Below are 27,217 nucleotides of genomic sequence, written 5' to 3' on the forward strand. Positions count from 1 at the left end.
CGTACGGTGTTAGCTTTTATTGGTAGAGGAATTGAGTTTCGGAGCCCTGAGGTCATGTTGCAGTTGTACAAAACTCTGGTGCGGCCGCATTTGGAGTATTGCGTGCAGTTCTGGTCGCCGCATTATAGGAAGTATGTGGAAGCATTGGAAAGGGTACAGAGGAGATTTACAAGGATGTTGCATGGTATGGAGGGAAGATCTTACGAGGAAAGGCTGAGGGACTTGAGGCTGTTTTCGTTAGAGAGAAGACGGTTAAGAGGTGACTTAATTGAGGCATACAAGATGATCAAAGGATTAGATAGGGTGGACATCGAGTCCCTTTTTCCTCATATGGTGATGTCCAGCATGAGGGAACATAGCTTTAAATTGAGGGGAGATAGATATAGGACACATGTCAGAGGTAGGTTCTTTACTCAGAGAGTAGTAAGGGCATGGAATGCCCTGCCTGCAACCCCCCGTCATTTACTGTGAATATCCATGAAATTGTTTCGATAAATGACCCAAATATCAGAGAGCAGATCGAGATTGGGCAACCTGGTCAATATTGTATTTTGAATCATGCCAGGTTTCTACAGAATTCCAGAACATCCACCATGAATAGTGTTCACATTCCCCAAGGATTTTTGCTGAACAAATTGCAGAAGGATGTGGTGGCATTGGAGGCAGATATATTTGGAAAAATAAACACAATACAGTACCTACCTCCTCAGCTTGTGGACAGAGGAGATTAGAGAGGGAATAATGAGACCGGGAAGCCTGACCTCAGTAGTTATTACCCGATTCATGCTGGAATCTGTGCTCCCTCGGTGCAGTAAGTGTCAACGTTTTCCGCATCGTACAAGGCGGCACGGTAGCACAGTGGTTAGCACTATTGCATCACAGCTCCAGGGTACCAGGTTCAATTCCCCGCTGGGTCGCTGTCCGTGCGGAGTCTGCACATTCTCCCCGTGTCAGCGTGGGCTTCCTCCGGGCGCTCCAGTTTCCTCTCACAAGTCCCAAAAGACGTGCTGTTAGGTGAATTGGACATTCTGAATTCTCCCTCTGTGCACCCAAACAGCGCCACATTGTGGCAACTGGGAGATTTTCACAGTATCTTCATTACAGTGTAAATTTAAGCCTGCTTGTGACAATAAAGAATATTATTTGCTATGTATGTGTCCCGCCACAGAGGGGCTGCTTCTTGTGCAGTTACAGGATTCAGAACATCCAACAAAGATTTCAAGTTTCGCAACCAAAGTGCAAATAGATTTCACTCTGGGACATAAGTTTCAGAAAGGCAATCTCTCTCCCTCTCTTATTCAGCATTCAAGATTCTTGCTATTGAAACAGCTCTTCAGATAACTTACACCAGAATTCCACATGTTCTGCTCGAGCACCTGTTACACGGGGACATAAAGCACTCCAGCAATTTTTAAAACTAAAAATCTACAGGACGATGCCGGAGACACAGGGAAAAATACAAAAACACTAAATGCTGTTGGGACAAGCCCTCGAAAAACGCTGGCTTTCTTACAGTTCAATTACCAATCGAAAGTGTGAAATGTATAAACAAATTTGGATGCCTAATTAAAACATCAGGAAAAATTTACGAAAGGAAGTGACATTTATTCACGCAAGCTGAGCTGCTCAAATTATTTAAAGGGGAATTTCAGCTCCCACGAGGAGTATTTCACATGGATATTTGTGAAGCTAACAGATGTTTAAAGGCTTCACATTTTGTGCAATGTTACCCAATGGGATTGGCGAAGATATGGTTGGGAACTGATTGCACATCCATTGAATTTAAGATCAAAAACTTATCTTTTACTTAAACACACAAGGTCAACAATTAGCCAAATGGTGTAGATGTGGGACCTAATTAACAGGAAGGTTATTGCCAGCCTGGCTCTGTAATTAATTAATCCAACTTCCTCCTGAGCACGTCTCTCCATTTCCTGTCCCTCAAGTGTGTAATTTATTCATCGACTGAAAATCCACATTTTGGACACGGAGGGTTAGAAGTTTCTGGAGGTATTATTTGTGACGTAGCCTTTAGTTTGAAGGTTTAAATTTCAAAAGAGAAAAGGATCATGTAGTTTTAAGAATGGGTAAATGAACAGCCAAGATGCGACTGTGTCAATAATAATTACCATGGGAAATTACTGAGAATCGACAGGTAAAAAGAATTAAGCACATTGTGCGAACTGACAAGTAAAAGTTCCTCAGATTATCGCTTAGAATTATCGTCACTTTTTTTTTCTATTCATTCACGAGATGTAGGCCAGCAAAATAATTGCCCATGGCTAATTGGCTTTGAACCGCTTGCTAGGTCACTTCAGAGCCAATGTTTTTTTGTTTTCTTTGGTTTTTTTTTTAAGATCAACCACATTGTTGTTCCATGTAGGCCAGACCAGGTGAGGACGGCAGATTTCCTTCCCCAGAGGTCATTAGTGAACCAGATGGGTTTTGACGACAATCGCCGATGGTTCCATGGTCAGTTTTTAACTCCAGATTTTCATGGAATTCAAATTTCACCGTCTGCTGTGTTGGTGTCGGAGCCGGAACACTGCCCCAAGTCTCGGGCTCGCTCATCCAGTGCCAACACCACCCAAGCACTGGTCTGCCCTTTACATCATTTTACTTCAAGAGATTTAGGGGTTGTGAACCATGGGTTTTTGCAATATGACAATTTCGAGAGACAATCAAGTAGAATGGAGGAAAGGGATGTAGAACAGATTCTGCAACACCCTGAGGGAACCATCATCTCACCTACCTTTCAATGTAAACAAATAATCAGTGCTAACATAAGGCTTAAATTCCTAATGTGGCTGGATTGGTATCCTGGGGACAGGAGTTCAAATCTCACTGTAGCAACCGGTGGAATCCAAATTCCATTAATAAATCTGGAATTGAAAGTCAGTCTCAGTAATGGTGACCATGACAACTAACATCGATTGTTATTAAAAACCCATCTGATTTGCTGAGGCCCATTAGAGAAGGATAGAAAGCATCCTATCTGGCTGCACCACTGTCTAGTACATACATAGAACATAACAGTGCAGGAGGCCATTTGGCCCATCGAGTCTGCACCGACCCACTAAACCCCTCACCTCCACCTTATCCCCGAAACCCAATAACCCCTACTAACCTTTTTCAACACTAAGGGCAATTTATCATGGCCAATCCACCTAACCTGCACGTCTTTGGACTGAACAAAAAAAGAACAAAGAAAATTTCAGCACAGGAACAGGCCCTTCGGCCCTCCCAGCCTGTGCGCCGATCCAGATCCTTTATCTAAACCTGTTGCCTATTTTCCAAGGATCTACTTCCCTCTGTTCCCGCCCGTTCATATATCTGTCCAGATGCATCTTAAATGATGCTATCGTGCCCGCCTCTACCACCTCCATTGGCAAAGCGTTCCAGGCACCCACCACCCTCTGCTTAAAACAACTTTCCACGCACATGTGTGGGAGGAAAACGGAGGAAACCCACACAGACACGGGGATAAGGTGCAGACTCCGCACAGACAGTGACCTGGCGGGGAATTGAACCTGGGACCCTGGTGCTGTGAAGCCACAGTGCTATCCACTTGTGCTACTGTGCTGTCTCTGGTATGGCAACTGCTCGGCCCAAGACTATAAGAAAGTACAAAGAGCCGTGAACATGGCCCAGTCCATCACAGAACCCCCCTCCCATCCATTGACTCGGTCTATACCTCCCACTGCCTTGGGAAAGCGGGCAGCGTAATCGAAGACCCCTCTCACCCGGGGTATTCGTTCTTCCAACCTCTTCCATCGGGCAGAAGATACAAAAGTCTGAGAACATGCACTAATAGATTTTAAAACAGCTTCTTCCCCGCTGTTACCAGACTCCTGAAGTACTCTCTTATGGACTGAACTGATCTCTATGCATTTTCTTTACAGTTGTAGCACTGCACTCCATATGCTTCACCCGATGTCTATGTATTTACATTGTGTGTATATCATATGTCCTGTGTTTTTCATGTATGGAGCGATCTGCCTGGACTGCACGCAGAACAATACTTTTCACCATACTTCGGTACACGTGACAATAAACTAAATCTAAATCTAATCCGTCATCCTTACCCGGTTCAGCCCCGCATATGATGCCAGGCCCTAATGTGGTTGACTCTGAACTGCACTTTGAAATGGCCGAGCAAGCCACTGAGCTTCCGGGGAGTTTGGAATGGCCTTTGTCAGTGACACCCACATGAAGGAATTTTAAATATAAATTAAAAATGGACGACAAGGGAATAGTGTAGATGGGCTTTAGAAGGGTTTCACAGGTCGGCGCAACATCGAGGGCCGAAGGGCCTGTACTGCGCTGTAATGTTCTATGTTCTAAAACACAGCAATGACCTCTCATCATAAGAGATACATAGATAAAGGAAGGCATTCACGCCCATCTGATCCCATCCATTGAGAAAGTAGTGTCCCAATACTATGAGATAAACTTCTGACTGATGCTGATGTAGGGTTTTCACCATTACGCACCCTGAACATCGATTAGGAACGTATTTCATTCTTTTCCTGATGGTAATATTCCTGTCATCAGTTGGAACCCATGCCCCCTTGCCCAACCATGGTCTAACTTGAAGTACTCAACCGCATTCAAAATGGCTGCCCTGTTGCCGTGGCAAAGGAAAACAAACCGTTCTCCAATTTCAGTTAAAATGTTAAAAATAGGTCCTTTTTTAAAAAAAACTTGGTAGCTTTCTTCACACTGCTCCCCCATGTGAAATTTCCATAATGCTCATGTGAACACACATTTGGCAGATGGTAAACAAATAAAGTTCATGATTGCTTCTGACCAGCTTTCATAAACTTGTCAGCGAGCTCAATCTTCATCCCGCTATGTGCCAGAGAGAAATGAACTTGGTCCCAGCTTCAGCACTAATGAGAGAAAAGTCATTTTCCCAAACTCCTCAAAAACACCAAACATTGTCCAATTGCAAATTGACCGCCTTTTAAAAATGGAAGCCACTTGACTCTGAAAATCACTTGAGAGCATATCCAGTCTGCTCTAAGAAGAATAAAAAGAGGTAATAAAAGCCCACAAACCTAATCCTATACTTTTGTTTCTTTGAATTACCCGTAGGAATACATTGCTGGTGAAAACTGGTGTGTGCCGGAATGACTAAAGGTTTAAAAACACTCTGCTTCGAGTCCTTAGACAGGGAAACAAAATCCTACCCATGTGGTTGGGTTGGATATCGTCGCTGTTATTACAAAGGTGGCCTGTATGCACTTTTGACAATTCTTCTCCTCCTTTTCCATCTGGCATTGAGCAATCCCACTCAACAGAGGGTTGATGACCTGCGATGAGGGCTTAGGAACACACAGGGAAAACGCACTTCCATTTCAGAAAACCATAAACCATTCCTTCATGAGCAATAATCCAACAGTTACACATAGAACATCAAGGCAATCTTCCTGCTGTGGTTCAGGTAGAGAAGGGAACCTTCATCAGAGTTGATGTGGGATTGCTGAACGTAGACGTCACTTTGAACAATGAGAACTCGGGCGTCATCACACTACTCGAATAGTCGGTGTGTGGCTTCGCCGAGTGGTGACACCATTTTATGGTATGGCTGGCTAGTAGCTCAACGACATTCCCCACAAGGCAGCTGAAAGTCCAATCCTGGTCCACTGCAATTCTCAATTAATTTAACATTTCACAAATACACTTTTCTACATCAGGTGGACAAGAAGGACAGATGCAGCAGAGCCGACAGCGAGACCGAGAGTGAGATAGAACGACATCACAACCCCAGCCGGCTCGGATAATTCTTTTGGCACAATCTTTGGGCCGTAGATCATAGGCAGAGTCCCCAGGTATCCATTGGTAAGGCCCAGAGCGGAGGTGAAGACGGCAGGGTAATAATCCTGATTGAAGACAACCAAGTGTAAATGCTCTCGTGGTTGGTAATTGCAGAATATGAACAAAGGCAAGAACAAGGTCCGCAGAAGCACCAAGACAGGAAGGGCTTTACTCTTCGGCCCAGGAATTTGGATCCAGACAGTTATCTGTCTGCCAGTCCAATCGGCAAAGTTGTACAGGAGGAAGCAGGAGAGAGGTACAAAGTACTTACTGGTCCACACATTGGCTGTGTCCTTTGAGACAGACTTGATGCTGGAGGAGATGGAAGGGAAGATGACGATGGAGATGAAGAAGGTGTAAAACACACTGAAGCCCACCCACTTGGTCTTGCTCAGGATGGGTTTCAGTGGAGGAACAGTGCTCGCGTTGCTGGACAAGGAAGCATTCTCGACTGAGCCATTCCCGGAGCCAGTGTCATTGCTGAGCGAACCAGAATGTTGTATTCTCTCACTCATACTCTTCAGGTAGTAGCTAAAGATAAAGAAGAGTGTTAAGTTTATAGTCAAAATTAAGCTGGGACACATAATTGCCAAATACATAGATTCTCATCCTGTTTCATTAAAATGACTGAAAACCAACATGGACTAATCTGGAAACTCACTCTCTCTCTCTGCAAAGTGCCCTCGACTTAATGTCGCACAACATCCAACCTGGCAGCCAGTGTGTGGTGTCGGTTTGAGGGGCGTGTTGCCACTGAGATTTGTGGGTTCAGATTACCCCCCCCCCCAGGTCTTCAGCAATCCAAGTTGCTAAAGTCAGTGTAAACGCAAATAACATCACCATAGGCCTTCTGGAATGTTTCATTCCGTATCAGATCGGATAATATAACATCTCGTTCTGGGGATGGCAGGACTGTCCTCGGTAGAGAGATGGACGAAATGGGGACTGTATTCTCTAGTCTAGAGTTTTGAAGAATGAGATGTGGTCTCATTGATACCTACAAATTACTTAAAGCAATATTCAGGGTAGGATGCTGCCCCTGGTTATGGTGTCTCGAACCAGGGGGCACAATTTCAAAATAAGGGGGTTTGCACTTGGGACCGAGATGAAAATATTTTAAATCAGGGTTGTGCATCTTTGGAATTCTCTACACCAGAGCCGTTGTTGAAGCTCAGTCATTGAGTATGTTTTTTTTTGGGGTTTTGTTTCTTAAATTTAGAGTACCCAATTCATTTTTTCCAATGAAGGGGCAATTCAGCGTGGCCAATTCACCTACATCTTTGGGTTGTGGGGGTGAGACCCACGCAGTCACGGGGAGAATGTGCAAACTCCACACGGACAGTGACCCAGAGCCGGGATTGAACCTGGGACCTCAGCACCGTGAGGCAGCAGTGCTAACCCACTGCGCCACCGTGGCGCCCTCAGTCATTGAGTACGTTCCAGACAGAAATTGTAAAGATTTCTAAACACCAGTGGCATAAAGGGATGAGGGGATAGTATGGGGGGGGGGGGGGGGGGGGGGGGGGGGGGGGGGGAAGCATCGAAGGAAATGATCAGCCAGGATCGTATTGAATGGTGGAGCAGGCTCGATGGGCCGAGAGGCCTACTCCTATCCGTATGTTTTCACCAGTTAGCAAGAAGTCAATATGGAGGGTGGGCTACACAGTGGGTTACATGGGCCGACTTTGGAAAGCCTCAATTTGCATTGGTCCATTACGGAAACCCATCTTAAATTTGTGGGAAACGGGAGTGTGCAGTCAGGGGTATTTAACTCGGATTCTGACAAAGGCTTGCTATTGAGCAGTGGGAGATCTACTCTGCACCTCACGATAACTAACTTGTGTGGCACAGAAGTAGGAAAGTATTTCCTTTTGACACATTTACCATTACCCTCACTTGAGCCAGAACAAAATCATCCGGCCAAGTAACATTTACAATTAGCCCAGTCACTCACATGAAAGGGAAAGTGTCCAAATCGATCAACAAGAAACAACAGACCTGCAATGTTTTCTTTCCCATTAGTCTCATTCATCTCTTATGACAACAATCCAACAGCTGATAGGATTCTAACGAACGTTGATTAGCCATTTACAGGCACTGCCTAAATTTTAATTATACCGGAGGAGCAATAGGCGATCAGTGTGAGGAATGTTGCTGCGGATAATTGGAATGTCTCTCCTCTTCACTCTCACTGCGTCAATGTGATGTTTCCCAATATATTCTGCTTACCTTTGTGCCGCAGATCTATACATACTTGAAATTGGGTTACCATCTAATAACATAGCAGGCTGACAATATGGTAAAAATGATTTGTATTCAAGCAGCACCGGCCCTAGGGTTGCTGGCGCCCCGGGCAAGCTGAACTTCGGCGCCCTTGGGGGGGGAGGGGGGGGGGGGGGCGCGAGAGGGGGGGGGGGGGCCGAGAGGGGGGGGGGGGGGGGGGCCGAGAGGGGGGGGGGGCCGAGAGGGGGGGGCGGGGCCGAGAGGGGGGGCGGACCCGGGGGGGGGGACCCGAGGGGAGGGCGGGGGGAGCGGACCCGAGGGGAGGGCGGGGGGAGCGGACCCGAGGGGAGGGCGGGGGGAGCGGACCCGAGGGGAGGGCGGGGCGGGGGCGGACCCGAGGGGGGGCGGGGCGGACCCGAGGGGGGGGCGGGGGGGGAGCGGACCGAGCGGGGGGCGGACCGAGGGGACGGACCGGGGGGGGGGGGCGCCCTGGGGGAGTGCGGCCACACTGGGGGAGTGCGGCCACCGCGCATGCGCTGGTTGGCGCCGGCCCAACTGCGCATGCGCGGGACCCGAGTCTGGCGCCCCCTAGCACATGGCGCCCCGGGCGACAGCCCGAGTTGCCGGTGCCTTGAGCCGGCCCTGTATTCAAGTTATATTAGTAATTCACTTCTTTATTCTTCTATGGGATGCGGACATCACTGGTTAGGCCAGCATTTACTACCCGTCCCTAGTTGCGACTTCAGAAGGAGCTGCCTTCTTGAACCACTGCAGTCCCTGTGGTGTAGGTACACCCACAGTGCTGTTGGGGGGGGTTCCAGGATTTTGACCCAGTGACAGTGAAGGGATGGCGATATATTTCCAAGTCAGGATGGTGTGCAGCTTGGGGGGGATACTTGAGAGTGATGGTGTTTCCATGAATTCACATTGGAATTATTGCAATATCAAACGCCAAAGAAATGACGGAGAGATTCCAAGTGCCAGATCATAGAATTTACAGTGCAGAAGGAGACCATTCAGCCCATCGAGTCTGCACTGGCCCTTGGAAAGAGCACCATACTTAAGCCCAAACCTCCACCCTCATAATCCAGTAACTCCACTTAAACATTTTGGACACTAAAGGGTAATTTATCATGGCCAATCCACCTAACCTGCACATATTTGGACTGGGAGGAAACCGGAGCACCCGGAGGAAACCCACGCACACACGGGGAGAACGTGCAGACTCCGCACAGACAGTGACCCACTTGAAACTGAGTTACAATTGCACCATCTTACCAACTCCCCTCAGCCCCGCCCTCCAATTTCGCCGCCCTAACTCATTCCTGTTAGGAATTCTCCTGTCCCCACAAAGGGCTGACATTCTTCCCGGCAGACCTGGTCAGATTCTATCCCAAGAGTCACATGAAGCCATTCTGGGCTGACAATGTGTGAAAAATGATTTGCCCGCACAGGGAATGCCTGCCAAGCCGAGAATCGAACCTGGGATCCTGGAGCTGTGAAGCAAGAGTGCTAATCGCTGTGCTACCATGCCACCCCAGACGAGAGAGGATGAAGATACATGCTTACCTGGAATACGGGATCGAGGGCAAAATCAAGTAGAGAACAATACAGACCACGAGGAAAATATCAGCAGTGAGAAAATAGGCCAGTGCACTGTCTGAAATGGAACACGCAGTAGCAAGATCCACCACTGAAGCCACAGCACTAAAGGTTCCTCCCATGGCTTGTCCTGTAAAAGAAGAAAAGTGAGGACTAAGCCGCAGTGTGATCAGTCGTGGAGAACGGGGCGTTTCATATCTTTCCAAATGTAGCTGCAAATCTTCAACTTTGCTCCTCGGCTCAGAAACCACGAGTTCGCAAACCGTGGGGTTCATCACCGTTCAAACACTACATCGAGGCAGAGAAGCATCCAGTGTAATTCCAGGAGGAAGATTGTAATTACTTGACTAGATTGGAGAAGCTGGGCTTGATCTCCTGAAAGGGTAGAGAACGGTAAGATGAGATTTGAAGGAAGTGTTCAATGGAGTGAGCATTCAGATGGAGCAAAGAGAGAGAAGCAGCTTCCAGAGGTTGAAGAGTCGATAGCCACAGGACAAAGATTTCAGGCAATGGACAGCAGCAACTCGAGGGAAAATTTATATGCAAAGAGTCATTCAGATTTGGAATGCACCGTCTGATAGTGGTGGATACAGATTCAATGTTAGCCTTCAAAAGGGATTTGAATAAGTATCTGAAGGGGAAAAAGAAATTGCAGAGATATGGGGAAAGAGTGGGTGTGTGTGACTGACTGGATTGCTCTTTTAAAGACCCGGCACTGACTCAATGCGCTGAATGGCCCGTTGCACTGATCCACAATTCCAGGACAATCTAGAGGCCTTACAGAGAAGGCAGCCACTAATAAACCCAGTGAAGAATTCTGGAGAAATTTCTTCAATCAGAGAATTTACAGTGCAGAAGGAGACCATTCAGCCCATCGAGTCTGCACCGGCCCTTGGAAAGAGCACCATACTTAAGCCCACACCTCCACCCTCATAATCCAGTAACCCCACTTAAACATTTTGGACACTAAAGGGTAATTTATCATGGCCAATCCACCTAACCTGCACGGGGCAGTGAGGCCAATAGCAATGTCACATTAAAGGAGGCGCTGGACAAAGACATGACCAAGAACGGAAAGACGTATTGATGGAGTTTAATGAAGAGGAATGGGAGAAGTGCAAAGACTGGCATTGCCCAGTTGGGCTGAATGGCCTGTTTCTGGTGCTGCAACTTACCTGAAATTAAAGCTTGTGAATTCCGCATGGGAAACCGTCCGACCTCTCCAAAAACGCTGCCCAAAAGCATATTGGATGCTCCGCTAACGATGACCACACAGACCATGGTCAAACCAAAGAATCCATACGTCCATGAAGATGTGTCCACTTTCACCAAAATGGTGGTCACGCAAAATATAATGACCATGACAGACAAGGAAGAGAGCACGCGGACTTTCGCCGAAACCCTAAAAGAGAAAGAGGAAATGTGCAGAGACAATACTGAAACATTCCAAACTAGATAAATGAACTTTTCGCAGTAAGATCTTAAAGGGGGTCTCGTTACTCAAGTCTCTGAAGATGGCCAGACGCTGAGGGGACTGTCAAAGAGAATCCTTATTTCTATTCGGAAAGGAATGGGGTACAAAAGCAGGGAGGCTATGCAAGGCTAGTTATCCTCAACCATACTGTTGCATCTAACCCTGGGCACCACACTTGAACGAGGAGGTAGCCTGAGAGAGGGGGTGGCGGAGGAGGTTTACAGGAAAAGTACAAGGGATGCAGGGCCCCAATGTGAGGGATTGAAACTGCGAAGGTTGCGTCCCTTAAGAGAACGTTAAAGGGCGGGGGGGGGGGGGGGGGGGGGAATTAGAAGGTACAATGGTCAACGTTCAAAAAACAGTTTGAGACCATGATGTCAGAGGTGATCGATTTGATCCTTTGGTGTGTTACAAGGAAGTAGGTAACCCAAGGCAAATTTGCATAGCCGATGATTTTCAAACTTTTTAAAAAAGCAAAATCTATTTGCCCACGCTATTTTTAAATAGAAGATAGTTACCAATAAATTCAAGTTGGCAATTAAGGAGAGGTTTCTTTAGTCAGAGAGGGGTTAGAATGGGGACCGCCCTGCCACAAGAACTCGGAGGTAAATAGCTTTGGTGCTTTTGACAATGGAAACTAGGGAAATGGAGAAAGATTTGCGGAATGGGCGAGATGAGGTCGGAAAAACGAGGGGAGATGTTCATGGAGTAAATACCGCAGAATAAACTAGATGGGCTAAATGATATATTTATAGACTGTAAATCCTACCCAACTCCACACAGTCCTCCAATGTCCACCACCTTGTTTACCTAGCCAATGAATGAATGAAATTACATTTATACAGACCCTGTCACGTCTTTAAGTGCTTTATTAACAATGAATTATTCTTGAAATGTAGTCACTACTGTTTTGTTCGCTTACTATCACCACTGTGCGGAGTCTGCACGTTCTCCCCGTGTCTGCGTGGGTTTCCTCCGGGTGCTCCGGATTCCTCCCACAGATGTGCAGTTTAGGTGGATTGGCTGCGATAAAATTGCCCCTTAGTGTCCAAAGTTCCGTGGGGTTACCGCCGGGATAGGGTAGGGGCATGGGCCTAAGTGGGGTGGTCTTTCGGAGGGTTGGTGCAGAATGGATGGGCTGAATGGCCTCCTTCTGCATTGTAGAGATTCGGTGAACATTCAGTTAATATGAATTTGGTTGAAGGATGATGTGTTGGTCGAGACAATGGGTCAACTTCAAACTCCGTGAAGTGGAAAAAGGTTTATTGGCCAATTTTATTTTCTGATCTCAAAAAGAGACCATTCAACCTGTTGAATCTATGCTGGTTGAACTAGTCAATAGTCTCACTTCTCTTACAGCATCACGTGGAAAGAATAATCTCTTTTTAACAGAAAGTTTAGGCTTCAGGCAGGTTTGGGTCTGGAGGCGCTTTCATAATAAATACGCTACCATTTTCAACTATTCTTACATTAACTGATTGTTTCAAGCTCGAGTACCCTTCCTCACAACCCATTCCAGCCGCCAGTTTTGTTTGCTTCTTTTTCACCTCCTTCCCTGTTCACTGACCTAGTTCCTGTCCTCCAGAAATATTTGCTGATGTAATCACTGGCTGCACTGCCTGCCTCATAGGTCAGCCCTCATTAGAGACAGCAAACCACCAACCCCACATCCTCCCCACTCTGGTGCATCACAGAACGCTGGCTTTTCCCCATTACTGAAACAATCTTTTGCATAAACAGGAAAGAGGGAGGCAACGCAGGATGCACTGCCTTGGACAGCATTTTAAAAAGCCAAGTCAAACGTGAGGTTCTTTTGAATGTCTGTCGAGTCAGTTTATGTCGCTAGGACCAAAAGTTAATCCCCAGTTACCACTTTGAATACAAAGACGTGTCTGATACTTGCTCATGGGAACAGTGCAATGAGAAAGAACTTCAGACACGGCAAACGTAACCTTTTTACAAGCTCATCTCCTGGGATGAAGGCCAAGAGTCGCCTGGGTATGGATCAGATTTAATACCAACATGAAAAGTCCCTTCACAAAGACAAAGGTGGGAGAACAAGCCTTCTAACTGTGCACATTGTGAGGTCAATTGGATTTAAACAATTTATACGTTTGAATAGATTGGTCAGGGTGAGAAACTCAAAGTTAGAAACTGAACACCGCACTGAATGTAGCAGCTTGGCAGAACTTCAATATTGCTGGAAAAAAAAAGATGAGTTGTCGAAGCTTTTCAACTCGCACTTATCAGGACAGATGCAAGAATACCAAATTTCAAAGGGAGCAAAGGCATGAGAAAAAGGTGATTGGTAAGTAGACTCTGATGAAGGTGTTCTCATGAAGAATGCACCAAGGAACTGTTGTCAGGAATTGTCCCTTTTATCAATTAAGGAACAATAGTTGATGCATTCTCTGTGGCAATGCCTTGACCAGAGTTGGCTCATAGCCGGAATCTTTTTCTTGGGCAGTACAAACTGCTGCTCCCTTTGACATGAGCGCAAGACAAAAAGCTTTGACTGCACTTCTCCGTTTTCAACAATTTTCGAGCACTGGACAGTCTGCTTCAGCCTGTGACTAGGACGGTCACCAGAGGCAATTGCTTTCTTTGTCCTTTGTCCAGTTGGAGTAAGCAACTCTTCCAAAGCAGGGCAGAGACAATGGAGTGAGTCAGGTCCACTGAAGAGTGGGGTGGAGGGGGGAGAGAGAGCTGGGTGTCATCAGTATGCATCTGGGAGAATCGGAGAATGACTGGCTAGGAATCAGTCAGCCCGTTCTATCAAGCCTGTGGCAACTGAACTGGACCATTCCCACTCTATCATCCACTCCCAATCCCATAGCCTGGAATCATTTATTAAAACTTCAATACTGGAGGGCGACGTGGTGGGGGGGGGGCTTCATAAGATTCCTCTCTGACTCTCCTCAGCTGATGAAACCGGTCTAGAAGACTAGATAGTCTGCTGTCCATCCTCTCTTCAGCTTTCACACGATGCAATCCCTGGCTGAGCCAAGGGAGGACAGGATCGTGTATCAAAGAGAAAGGCTTAACAAAGCATCCAATTAACTGAGAAGAGAATGTTAAGGGGAGGATAATAAGCGTGTCGATAACGATGAATTGTTGAGGGAAAAATCGTGAAATATTTCTACAGCAAAGAACGAAATGGAAGAATTTTCTTTCACTGCAAAGGTTTATTGGAACGTGGAATGCATCAACACAAATGGGGATTGATGCCAATCAAGATATTTATGGGAATGAGGAAAATGTCTGAAAACCTGAGAAATACAGAATGAGGGAGCTCTTTTGAGCCAGGGCTAGCAGAGACGATGAAATTGAAATGTCAATGGCTGCCCGAGACTCTCCCAAAATGTCACCCTAGACAGGATCACGAAAGGTACAGCAGTGATGAATTTCAATTTTATTTATTTTAAATTTTTTTCCAATTAAGGGGCAGTATTGTGTGGCCAATCCACCTAACCTGCGCATCTTTGGGCTGTGGGGTTGAGACCCACGCAGACACGGGGAGAATGTGCAAACTCCACACGGACCTTGAAGCCGGATCGAACCCGGGTCCTCGGCGCCATGAGGCAGCAGTGCTAACCACTGCGCCACCCTACTCTGCAACATTTTGTCAAAACCAGTTATTGAGGAACCAGGAGAGGTCAAATCCTGTCATCAATACTTACTTGTTCACCAGGAGATAGTTAATCATCAGGCACAGGACAGAGGGCACAGTTGATGCCAGCGAAAGGTAACTCTCGAAATAATTCTAGAAAATGAATCAGAACAATCGTAAGTTTCATTCAGTTTGCTTTAGTGCGCTGTGTACTGGAGTATACTGCACTCTATATTACAAAAAGGATATTGGTGTGTGTTGGAAGAACTTGCAGGTTGATTAGCAACCTGTTTGGTTGCGTTATGAATGCATAACAAATGCATTAGTCATCAAGTCCTGGAGAGGGACTTAAACGTGGAGCTTCTAGCTCAGAGGCATGGACAGTACCCACTGCACGGTAAGACCTCCATAAATAGAAAATAGTCACCAGTCAATCTAATAAGGAGAAAGTTCAGAAAGTGGTGTGAATGTGGAACACACTGCCACAAGTGGCTGAGGAAAATGCATAGGTACATTTAAAGAAAAACTAGATAAGTACATGAACGAGAAAAGACCATAAGGCATAGGAGTAGAGTTAGGCCTTTCAATCTATCGACTCTGCTCCACCATTCAATCATGGCTGATATTTTTATCATCCCCATTCTCCTGCCTTCTCCCATAACCCCTGATCCTCTAATTAATCATGACCTATCTACCTCTGTCTTAAAGACACTCAGTGATTTGGCCTCCACAGCCTTCTGCGGCAAAGTTCCACAGATTCACCACCCTCTGGCTGAAGAAATTCCTCCTCACTTCAATTTTGAAGGGAAGTCCCTTCAGTCTGAGGCTGTAGCCTCGGGTTTTAGTTTTTCCTACAAGTGGAAACATCCTCTCCACGTCTACTCTCTCCAGGCCTCTCAGTGTCCTGTACGTTTCAATAAGATCCCCCCTCATCCTTCTCAAAGACAACGAGTGCAGACCCAGAGTCCTCAACTGCTCCTCATACGAATAGATGATTATGCTAAGATGAAGTGGGAGGCAGAGAGGAAGTTCAGACGGCGTTGAGGGGGGCATATTGTTTCTGGATGGCTGGTTTATGTGCGGTAAAATTCTATGAAACTACTGGCAAGACTGAACTGGTGGAAATATTTGAGTCCAGGAAGCAGCGAGGAGAGGATATTGTTGGACGGTAGCTTGCTGATGATGATCCTCACCTCGCCAATTGTTTGGTAAGGTTTTGAGTTGAATTTGGTGGGATTGCCTTCAATGTGAGGTTTATTTTTTGTTTTTACCGGGGGACGGTAACTGAGAAATTGTTGCATGTGAGTGGCCCCTTTCAGACACAACCGCCTGACATGCGCAGACAGGTTATGGCAACTTCTCTTTAAATTAGTGAAAAGGTCGAGAGCAATCGAGTATCTGCCAAAGCAGTTGTGTCAGATTCAGTTCCTTAATATGCCCTAGTGAGATTTTTCTCTTTAATCATTCACGAGATGTGGGCATAGCTGGCCAAGCCAGGATTTACTGACAAACTCTAATGACCCTTTAGGAGATGGTGTGAGTCTTCTTGAGCTGCTGTAACGCGTGTAGCCTAGATACACTCACAGTGCTATTAGGAAGGGAGGTCCAGGATTTTGACCTAGTATTGTGGAGCAGGCGATATATTTCTAAGTCCGGGATAGTGTGTGACTTGGGGGGATTTCTCCCTGGGTCAACAACCACGATTTGTGATTTGAACTCAGACAAGGTGGGTAGCCACTCCAGTACTATAGCTTCCACACTACTTATTATTGTCCAGAAGGAAATTACTGCACATGCCATGACACAATACACTGATACTCACGCCAAGGTCATTCTGCTGGGGAGACCGGTCTGTCCCGTTGCTCAGTTTGTATAGCCAATACTGCTTTGCCGTGCAGAAGAAGTTCCACGGCAACAGGGAGCCAATCCCAAGGAAGAAGAAAATCATGTACACAGCGTTGAACCTGTCGGGAGGCGCCTGGTGGAAGCGGCTTTTAACTAACGTCTGGAAGATCAGAGGTTCTTCCTCTTCTGTCTGTGAGCTCGGGGCCCTGTGCAAAGAGTCTGGGCTTTCCATCTTCTCGGTGCTGGGATTCGCCAGGGGTGCTCACTGCAACAACTTCTATTCAGGTCTCCCAAGGCTGGAGTGCAACAGGAGAAACCAAAGAAAGGGGGAGGGGGATTAATAAACTGTTCAGAAGACAACGTGAATACAACAGTTAGTTATCCACCAGGAGACAACGGCTCCGCATCAAAGGCAGCCTTTTAAACACCAAACTTCATTATCTGCACTTGTTCTTTGAGATTCACCTCCCACAACTCCATCACTAGCTTGAGGACCCTGAATGAATCAAACCATATTTCCCTTCCCCCCCCCCCAATAGCTATTTTCTTGGCAGTCTTCTACAAAACGGGCAGCACGGTAGCATTGTGGATAGCACAATTGCTTCACAGCTCCAGGGTCCCACGTTCGATTCTGGTTTGGGTCACTGTCTGTGCGGAGTCTGCACATCCTCCCTGTGTGTGCGTGGGTTTCCTCCGGGTGCTCCAGTTTCCTCCCACAGTCCAAAGATGTGCAGGTTAGGTGGATTGGCCATGATAAATTGCCCCTTAGTGTCCAAAACGGCCCTTAGTGTTGGGTGGGGTTACTGGGTTATGGGGATAGGGTGGAGGTGGGGGGTTGGATAGGCAGCTCTTTCCAAGAGCCGGTGCAGACTCGATGGGCCAAATGGCCTCCTCCTGCACTGTAAATTCTATGAGGTCTGACAGCCTCTGTGGAGAGAGAAGGGAGCGGACGTTTCGAGACTGGATGACTCTTCGTCAAAGCTCGAGCAACTGGAAATTAGGTCAGATTTATTCTGTAGTGTGGGGAGACGTGGGGATGGGTAGGGGGCCAGCGATAGGTGGCAACTGACAAAGATGTCATGGGCAGAAAGACAAAGGGAATGTAAATGGTAGTGTTAATGACGAAAGCGGGTGCTGATAGTGACAGATTAAGAGATTAGAATGTGTTAACTGCAGAACAAAGGTAAGCAGTGTGTCAAGGGACAACCTGGAACAGGGAGCAGACGGCCCTGGTGGAGTGGGGGAAGCGGGATCGATGGAAGAAATGAAAAAAAGAGTTGATAGAAATAAAAATGGGGTGAAGGTGGAAGAGAGAGCTCACGGTTCACAGGAAATTGTTCAACCCAGTATTAAATCCGGAAGGCTGTAACGTGCCTAAATCGGAAGATGAGGTGCTGTTCCTCCAGTTTGCGCTGGGCTTCACTGGAACGTTGCAGCAGGCCAAGGACAGACATGTGGACCTGAGAGCAGGACGATGAGTTGAAATGGCAGCGACAGGAAGGTCTGGATCCTGCTTGCGGACGGACGGAAGGTGTTCTGCAAAGCGGTCACCCAGTCTGCATATTCTTTTCAGGTGAGGCAGCGCTTCACGTGTACCTCCTTCAAACTGATCTGTTGTATTCGCTGATCCCAATGTGGTATACTCTACACTGGAGAGACTAGACGCAGACTGGGTGCCCCACTACTCTACGACCTCCCCCACCCACACAACAGTATAAATCTTATCCTATTTCCAGTTCACTCTAGCTTTGACAAAGAGTCACCCAGACTCGAAATGTTAGCTCCCGTCTCTCTCCACAAATGCTATCAGATAATGCGAAAAGTCGCATTGGCTTTATGAAGAACATTTGTTAATGAAAACTGCATTCTGAAACCTCCGACACTAGCAGGTTAGAGGGGCTGAATGGCCTCCCATTTCTTATTTACAGTTGCGACAATAGAGTCTTCTGTTCGACCAATGCTTATTCACCCGTTTCATGCTCCGAACCTGTCCCGAGAGAGTAGCAGAGCCTTTTCAAAGGGTCTTGAAACTTGCTGCTATGCAACTAGTCGCTTGTTACGAAGCACGTGAAACTGTTTTCATTCTTTTCTACTGTTCACTTCCACCTTACTAACATCACCTGTCTCAGCTCACTGAAACCCAACAGCCTAGACTATTCACCAGCCTCCCATCCTGCTTAAACTAAAGCCTATCCAAAACTCTGCTGCCCAGGTCATATATTGCACCAATTTCCATTTACCAGTCACTCTTGTGATCACCAACCTTTCAGTTCCCTGGTCCTGTTGTGTTTCAGTTTTAAAATTTACATCCTTGTTTACAATCATCTTGGTAACCCCAACCCTGCCCATCTCTGGAACCTCCTCCAGCCCCACAACCTTCCCCGCTCTCTGCTCCTCCAAACCTCGCCTCTTGTACATCCTCCACTTGCTTCACCTCCTCACTGGCAGCAGCAAATTCAGCTTCCTGAGCCCTAAACTCTGGAATTCCATCCCTAAATCTCTCCTGTGGTGCAGTAACATTCCTTCAGTTTTACAGTTTAGAGGCTGGTTTAGCACACTGGGCTAAATCGCTGGCTTTGAAAGCAGACCAAGCAGGCCAGCAGCACGGTTCGATTCCCGTACCAGCCTCCCCGGACGGGCGCCGGAATGCGTCGACTAGGGGCTTTTCACAGTAACTTCAGTTGAAGCCTACTCGTGACAATAAGCGATTTTCATTTCATTTCTCAAATTGCAAATAGTTGGGTTCTCATCCGGGATCATAACACACCCCACTCCAGAACTCGACACTCCAGAGCACTAACTGTTGGGTGGTAGTGTCTAAGTTTCTGCTGGTGCAGAAGGAAATCACACAAGACCCTGCTAAAGCAGATTTAATTTAACAAACTCACCATATACTGAAAGATAGAAATGGCTCAGCCTTAATTCGTAAAATAGAACCATAAATCATTGCTTAGAATTTACAGCACAATGTCAGGCCAATAGAGCAAAGAACATTACAGCACAGGAACAGGCCCTTCGGTCCACCAAGCCTGCGCCAATCCAGATTCCTTACTTAGACCTACTACTTATTGCCCAAATGATTTGTATCCTCCATTCCTCATCCGTCCATGTGTCTATCAAGATACATCTTAAACGTTGCTATCGTGCCTGCCTCCACCACCTCCACTGGCAACGCGCTCCGGGCACCCATCACCCTCTGCGTGAAAAACTTTCCCCGCACATCAGGTGGATTGGCCATGCTAAATTGCCCTTAGAATCGAAAAAATTTTAAGTGGAGTTACTGGGTTACGGGGATAGGGTAGATACTGGGCTTTAGTAGGATCCTCTTTGTAAGGGCTGGTGCAGACTCGATGGGCCGAATGGCCTCCTTCTACACTATAAATTCTGTGATCTCTCGTAAACTTTTCCCCTCTCACCTTGAACCTGTGTCCCCTTGTAAATGGAGTCTTCCAGCCTGGGAAACAGTTTCTGACTATTTACCCTGTCTATAACACTTGTCATTTTGTGGACCTCAATCAGGTTTCCTCTCAGCCTCAGTCTTTCCAACAAAAACAATCCGAGTTTCTTCAACCTCTCCTCATAGCTAACACCCCCCCAGACCAGACAACGCCTTGGTAAACCTTCTTTGCACCCTCTCCAAAGCTTCCACATCTTTCTGATAGTGTGGCGACCAGAATTGCACCCGATATTCCAAATGTGGGCCAACTAAAGTTTTATACAACTGCAACATGACCTGCCAACTCTCGTACTCAATGCCCCAACTGCTCTGATGTTTATGTTCGACATGAATATGATGAGTAACCTGTCAAAATGTCTTCTTGCTGTGGATGGTCAGGTTGGGACATGTACACAACAGTCAGAGTCACAATGCTCACTGCAATCATTTTCTTTGCCAAACTTATTGGTGACAGAGGCGAGAGTTAAAGCAGTACAGGAATAAAACAGATCTCTAATTTGAATGCAGTAGTTCCTTCCCGTAAATTGCAATAATGAGTCAGTCGTGCCTCTTGTTGAGCTCTGTCCTGCCACTCCTGCCTCGGATTCAGAAGGTTCTGGGTTCAACAGCCACTCCGGAGATTTCATCACAGAATTTAGGCCGGCACGCCCAGGGTGTTACTGAGGGAGTGCTGCACTGCACCTTTTGTGCAATGTGTTAATAGCCCCGACTGCCCTCTCGGGTGGATGTAAATCACCACATGGCAGTATTCCTGGCCGCGTCGAGTAGTTCTCCTGATGCCCTGCTGGCTTATTTACAGTTCTACCATCACCATTAAAAGTCCTTCCCCGATCTGAAACGCTTTGAAAACTTCCTGAAGTCAAGAAAGGCACCAAAGAAAAGGCAAGTTCTTGCTTCAATCTCGACACTGAAACAAGTAACATTTTCATATTCCATGAAAGAATTTTGAAGGCACAATTCAGTGAAATGATCACACTTGAGTAAGTAACAAGGTTGAAGTGAAAGATCTGCATTGCCAAGGTAAATGTAACAGGATGAGCAATGCTTCAACAGAACCTGTCGCACCATCCAATACCCCAAAATATTTCAGGAGGGATCAGAGAACAAAAACACTCTTGTTTGAGAGAGTATACAATGAAAACTGAAGGGGAGACTGTCGCATAGTGGTAATGCCATGGAACTAGTTGTCCAGAGGCCCAGTATTATCTTGGGGGGAGGGGGGGTGGGTGGGAGGAGCTGGTTCAGTTAATAAATCTGGAATATAACCCTTGTCTCATCAATGGTAACCATGACACTATCTGCCGTCCTTACCCAGTCTGGTCCATCTGTGACTCCAAACCCACAGCAATGTCGCCAACTTTTAACTGCTTAATTAGCGACGGGCAACAAATGTTGGCCTTGTCACACTCATATTCCATGAAAGAATTAAAAACAGAAGCCAAGATGAAGAGGGAGGTTTTCTCGAAAACTTTACAAGGTAGGTAGAAAGTTCAGGAAGAGGATTCTAGAATGCACGGCTGTGACAGCTGTCTCACTCAAGTATCGAGGAGAACAACAGATTGGAAAGTGCACAGAATGGTAGAACGTGGTCAGATTACTTGGGTAATCTGGGGTATGGACAATGTTTATTCAGCCATGTCTCGGAAAACTTGAAAACTTACAGAAGGTAAGAAAGAGCAGGACCTGCTACTCGTATTTGTGCAAAGTGGTTTCTCACAATAAATCTAAACACAACACAAATAAAGTCGGGGACAGATTGGGGAACAAGATAACTTAATTCAATATCTCCCGAGAATCTCTCGAGTAACACTTGATTTTACCGAACACATTTCGAATTGATACCCTTTACTAAACTCGCCAGATGAACTGCAAATTTTATTTATTTATTTATTTTTAATTCTTTTTATTTCTCCACATTTTCATCAAAAAACAATAAAAGAAAAACAAGCAGAAAACAAACACGATAACAATCCCCCAGAAACAACATCTCCCTCAATATACATTCCAATACATCCATCGTGCATTCCAAGCACGAGTTTAACAACAAAAACAGTAAAAGAATAATCCCAACCCCCTTCCCCCACCCAATGTTTAATGGCAACCAGTTCCCGAAGGTGCATAAAAAACAGCCCCTATGAATTGTAGAACCCCTTCTTCCCCCTCAGCTCAAATATTACCTTCTCCAGAGTCAGAAATTCCCTCCACGCCGAGGCACAGTACAGAAAGCTCTATCCAAACCTCTCGCAGCCACCAGTGCCCCTGCCATCAATACCTCTTCCAACAACCAGGGGGCCGGCACCATCGGGAAGCTCGGAACCTCCTTCCTCGCAAAGTCTCAGTGCTGAAACCCTTCCTCTGGGGCCATCGGAAAAGGCGTCTTTACCAATGCCCTCAGCCCCAAACCATTTCACAAACCCTCCTCCATCCTAACCCACCTCCACGACACAACACCTCACCGTTGCTGCATCCGCTGGTCTATAGTACAGTAGTCCCCCGTTATACCGCGCTCCGCAATACCGCGGTTCGCGATATACGGCGGGGAGGGGGCTTATGGACCCAAACTGTCAGCTTCCCTCTCCGGATCAAAGTGAGACGGCCGCTGAAGTTGACACTGCCGGCTGATTGGAGGGAGATTCAGTGAGAGAGGAGCAGCTCACACAGCGTCCGGAAGTGGATAGTGCAGAGCTACAGCTGCCTCAACCCTGCACAGCAGACAGGTTCTTTAAAGCGATGGCGGTCAGAACATATTTTTGAAAGGCAATCCTTTCCTCCAGTTTGGTGAAACCCACCAGAGTTCCTGGTATGTTTCTGTGGGTTTCCCTCTGGAATAACTCCCAGCCTCATTCTGTGGCAATCAGAGAGCTTGTTTTAATTAGATCCACGATGGGGGTTTTAAATTTATTTAAAAATCTATGCATGCGCTTCCCATTGTGAGTCTACGGGGGTCTGACCTCTCCCCCCACCCCCCCGTAGACTCACAATGGGAAGCACATGCATAGATTTTAAAATAAATTTAAAACCCCCATCGTGGATATCCGCGGCTCGGATGCAACGCATGTGGCTGTCTTGGACCCCAACACCCGCGTTATAACGGGGGACTACTGTAGTACAGTAAAGGGGCTGGTTTAGCTCACTCGGCTAAATCGCTGGCTTTTAAAGCAGACCAAGCAGGCCAGCAGCACGGTTCAATTCTCGTATCAGCCTCCCCGGACAGGCGCCGGAATGTGGCGACTAGGGGCTTTTCACAGTAACTTCATTGAAGCCTACTCGTGACAATAAGCGATTTTCATTTCATTTTCAATACGGCACCCCCCCCACCCCGCTTGCTGCCCTCTCTACAGGACCACCTTGAACTGCAAATTTGAAAACACAGTTTCAGACCCAGTATGTGAGTGAGGAATTTCTTCTCTCTCTCTCCTGCTCCAATTCCAGATATTAAAATATAATCGTTTGTTTCTGGTTTGTTTTCAAAATTGCTTTGCAACACTGTAGGTTCCTTGCTAGACCTCAATCCTGATTTTAAAAATCTTTTTGTTTAAATCTTTTTCCAATTAAGGGGCAATTTAGCGTGGCAATTCCACCAACCCTGCACATCTTTGGGATGTAGGGGTGAGACCCACGCAGACACAGGGAGAATGTGCAAACTCCACACGGACAGTGACCTGGGGCCGTGATTGACCTCGGATCCTCGGCACCAAAACCTGATAAAAATCTGACTCTAACAAACACACTGTGCTAAAATGAACCACAATGCTGCTGGGGTGCAACACAAAAGCAAGTGCCCGGATAATAGTTAAATTCTCAGAATCTTACAGGGCAGAAGAAGGCCATTCAGCCCATCAAACCTGTGTCCATCCTCAAATCCTTTCCCCTATAATCACACACATTTGCCCTCTTCAAGAACATTTTTTTTTCACCTATAACAAATGCTAATTAAAAATATCCAAAAAATCTGTTACACTTGCATTTTGATCAAAACAACAACTCATATTCTGGTTTAGTGGCCCCCAATGAAAACTGTAGTCAGACTGTACAAGGCGAGTTTAGAACATGGAGAAGAAAATTACAGAAAATGTGTAACCAGGACCTGAGATCAGAGTGTGGGTGCAGTCAATGCCACACAGTCAAAATACTCACACTCACAAACTCAATGAGGAACAGTGTCTGATTAATATAGTAACAAATCCATGTATCCAGTTAACAGTTACATAATATATGTAACAATTGTAGTAATATAAATCTCCCCAGTGAGACACAGACCCACCCCCACATCCTACCCCAGTGAGACACAGACCCACCCCCACATCCTACCCCAGTGAGGCACAGACCCAGCCCCCACATCCTACCCCAGTGAGACACAGACCCAGCCCCCACATCCTACACCAGTGAGACACAGCCCCAGCCCCCACATCCTACCCCAGTGAGGCACAGACCCAGCCCCCACATCCTACCCCAGTGAGGCACAGACCCCCTCCCTCCCTGTTTCCAGTTTGAAGCTTCCCAGACACGGGCAGGGAGAGGAGGCTGAGGGCAGGGACAGGGGGCAGGGGGGCTGAGGGACAGGGGGGCTGAGGGATGAGGGGGGCTGAGGGACGAGGGAACTGAGGGGCTGAAGGGCTGAGGGGCAGGGGGAGGGGCTGAGGGGCAGGGGGAGGGGGCTGAGGGGCAGGGGAGGGGGCTGAGGGGCAGGGGGAGGGGGCTGAGGGGCAGGGGGAGGGGGCTGAGGGGGCTGATGGGCAGGGGGAGGGGGCTGAGGGGCAGGGGGAGGGGGCTGAGGGGCAGAGGACTGAGGGGCAGAGGACTGAGGGGCAGAGGACTGAGGGGCAGAGGACTGAGGGGCAGAGGACTGAGGGGCAGAGGACTGAGGGGCAGGGGAGGGAGCTGAGGGGCAGGGGGCTGAGGGGGTCAGGGGCTGAGGGGGTCAGGGGCAGGGGGCTGAGGGGGTCAGGGGCAGGGGGCTGAGGGGCAGGGGCTGAGGGCGCTGAGCGGCAGGGGGCTGAGGGGGAGCTGAGGGAGAGGGGGTTGAGGGAGAGGGGGCTGAGGGGGAGCTGAGGGAGAGGGGGTTGAGGGAGAGGGGGCTGAGGGACAGCTGAGGGCGAGGGGGTTGAGGGAGAGGGGGCTGAGGGGCAGGGGGTTGAGGGAGAGGGGGCTGAGGGACAGCTGAGGGAGAGGGGGTTGAGGGAGAGGGGGCTGAGGGACAGCTGAGGGCGAGGGGGTTGAGGGAGAGGGGGCTGAGGGGCAGGGGGTTGAGGGAGAGGGGGCTGAGGGACAGCTGAGGGAGAGGGGGCTGAGGGGAGGGAGCTGAGGGAGAGGGGGCTGAGGGAGAGGGGGCTGAGGGAGAGGGGGCTGAGGGGGAGCTGAGGGAGAGGGGGTTGAGGGAGAGGGGGCTGAGGGGCAGGGGGTTGAGGGAGAGGGGGCTGAGGGACAGCTGAGGGAGAGGGGGTTGAGGGAGAGGGGGCTGAGGGGCAGGGGGTTGAGGGAGAGGGGGCTGAGGGGCAGGGGCTGAGGGCGCTGAGCGGCAGGGGGCTGAGGGGGAGTTGAGGGAGAGGGGGCTGAGGGGGAGCTGAGGGAGAGGGGGTTGAGGGAGAGGGGGCTGAGGGACAGCTGAGGGCGAGGGGGTTGAGGGAGAGGGGGCTGAGGGGCAGGGGGTTGAGGGAGAGGGGGCTGAGGGACAGCTGAGGGAGAGGGGGTTGAGGGAGAGGGGGCTGAGGGGAGGGAGCTGAGGGAGAGGGGGCTGAGGGAGAGGGAGCTGAGGGAGAGGGGGCTGAGGGAGAGGGGGTTGAGGGAGAGGGGGCTGAGGGGCAGGGGGTTGAGGGAGAGGGGGTTGAGGGAGAGGGGCTGAGGGGCAGGGGGTGAGGGAGAGGGGGCTGAGGGAGAGGGGGCTGAGGGGCAGGGGGTTGAGGGAGAGGGGGCTGAGGGACAGCTGAGGGAGAGGGGGCTGAGGGAGAGGGGGTTGAGGGAGAGGGGCTGAGGGGCAGGGGGTTGAGGGGGCTGAGGGGGAGGGGGCTGAGGGGCAGGGGGTTGAGGGGGCTGAGGGGGAGGGGGCTGAGGGAGAGGGGGCTGAGGGAGAGGGGGCTGAGGGAGAGGGAGCTGAGGGAGAGGGGGCTGAGGGAGAGGGGGTTGAGGGAGAGGGGGCTGAGGGACAGCTGAGGGAGAGGGGGCTGAGGGAGAGGGGGCTGAGGGGCAGGGGGTTGAGGGGGCTGAGGGGGAGGGGGGTGAGGGAGAGGGGGCTGAGGGAGAGGGGGCTGAGGGAGAGGGGGCTGAGGGAGAGGGGGCTGAGGGGAGGGAGCTGACGGGCAGGGCCCGGCTCAGGCTCTGAGAGCGGCCCTGAGGCGGAGCTCCGTCACTTACCCCCGGTGCCGTGGCGGAGCTCCGCCCTGCGGCCCCCGGCTCAGCGCTGCCTCCGGGGCCGCTGCCGAGCTCCAGCTGCCGGCTCCGGTACCACTCGGCCCTTCTCCCCGCCCCCAGCAGCTAACAGCCAATCAGCGGCCTTCACCCCGGACCTGTGCCGTCCCCTCCCAGCACAGATTGAAACTTGTCTCAGAGCTGGGGTGGGGGTCTCTGCGGGGTGGGGGTCCTCCCTTGCTGGAGGTCTGGGACGGGGGATTCTCCCTGGCTGGGGGTCCCTGAGGAGTTCCCCCTGGCTGGGGGTCCCTGGGGAAATCCCCCCCTGTTTGGGGGTCCTGGGGGGGGTTCCCCTGTTTGGGGGTCCTGGGGGGGTTCCCCCTGACTGGGGGTCCCTGAGGAGTTCCTCCCTGGCTGGGGGTCCCTGGGAAAATCCCCCCCTGTTTGGGGGTCCTGGGGGGGTTCCCCTGTTTGGGGGTCCCCCTGACTGGGGTTCCCCCTGACTGGGGTTCCCCCCAGTATCCCCCTCCCTTCCCTGTCACACAGTCAGCATTGCACTGCTGTCTCTGTTAGTGAAATCCCAACAAAAAGATGCTGCAAATACTTCAGAAATCAGAATGAAAGGTCATCAGACCCGAAACTTTAACCCTGTTTCCCTGTCATTTTAGATTTCCCTTCGAAAATGAAATGAAAATAAAATCGCTTATTGTCACGAGTAGGCTTCAATGAAGTTACTGTGAAAAGCACCTAGTCGCCACATTCCGGTGCCTGTCCGGGGAGGCTGGCACGGGAAGATTGAGGAGATTAAGATAAGGTTTGGTGGATTGGCCAACTCAGTTTA

At 48.8% G+C, this 27,217-nt stretch overlaps 1 protein-coding gene across 3 annotated transcripts; it reads right to left on the bottom strand.

Annotated features, from left to right (window-relative positions):
- Positions 1–4,948: 4,948 nt before the first annotated feature.
- slc29a3 (solute carrier family 29 member 3) lies at positions 4,949–26,490 on the bottom strand. Of its 3 annotated transcripts, none has more exons than XM_038783040.1 (6): positions 26,383–26,490; positions 16,552–16,870; positions 14,800–14,882; positions 10,821–11,047; positions 9,613–9,775; positions 4,949–6,351 (listed from the first exon to the last, which is right to left on the bottom strand). In XM_038783040.1, exons 2-6 carry the CDS (start codon positions 16,804–16,806, stop codon positions 5,691–5,693), a joined length of 1,389 nt encoding a protein of 462 aa, XP_038638968.1. In that variant the 5' UTR covers positions 16,807–16,870; positions 26,383–26,490; the 3' UTR covers positions 4,949–5,690. The 3 variants fall into 3 exon arrangements, with proteins under 3 accessions (XP_038638968.1, XP_038638969.1, XP_038638970.1); XM_038783041.1 differs by lacking the exon at positions 26,383–26,490 and adding an exon at positions 22,209–22,498; XM_038783042.1 differs by lacking the exon at positions 26,383–26,490 and adding an exon at positions 21,343–21,364.
- Between the last annotated feature and the right edge of the window lie 727 nt (positions 26,491–27,217).

This window comes from Scyliorhinus canicula, chromosome 22 (assembly GCF_902713615.1).
Source record: "Scyliorhinus canicula chromosome 22, sScyCan1.1, whole genome shotgun sequence".
In the NCBI taxonomy this organism is placed as follows: Eukaryota; Metazoa; Chordata; class Chondrichthyes; order Carcharhiniformes; family Scyliorhinidae; genus Scyliorhinus; species Scyliorhinus canicula.

Bases quoted from the DNA above. Each gene is read 5' to 3' on its own strand.
- slc29a3 (XM_038783040.1), bottom strand. From the start codon at position 16,806: ATGGAAAGCCCAGACTCTTTGCACAGGGCCCCGAGCTCACAGACAGAA. The intron at 9,776-10,820 runs GTAAGTTGCAGC...CTTCTTTTACAG, and splicing joins TTCACAAGCTTTAATTTCAG to GACAAGCCATGGGAGGAACC. The intron at 6,352-9,612 runs GTAAGCATGTAT...CTTTATCTTTAG, and splicing joins CCCTCGATCCCGTATTCCAG to CTACTACCTGAAGAGTATGA.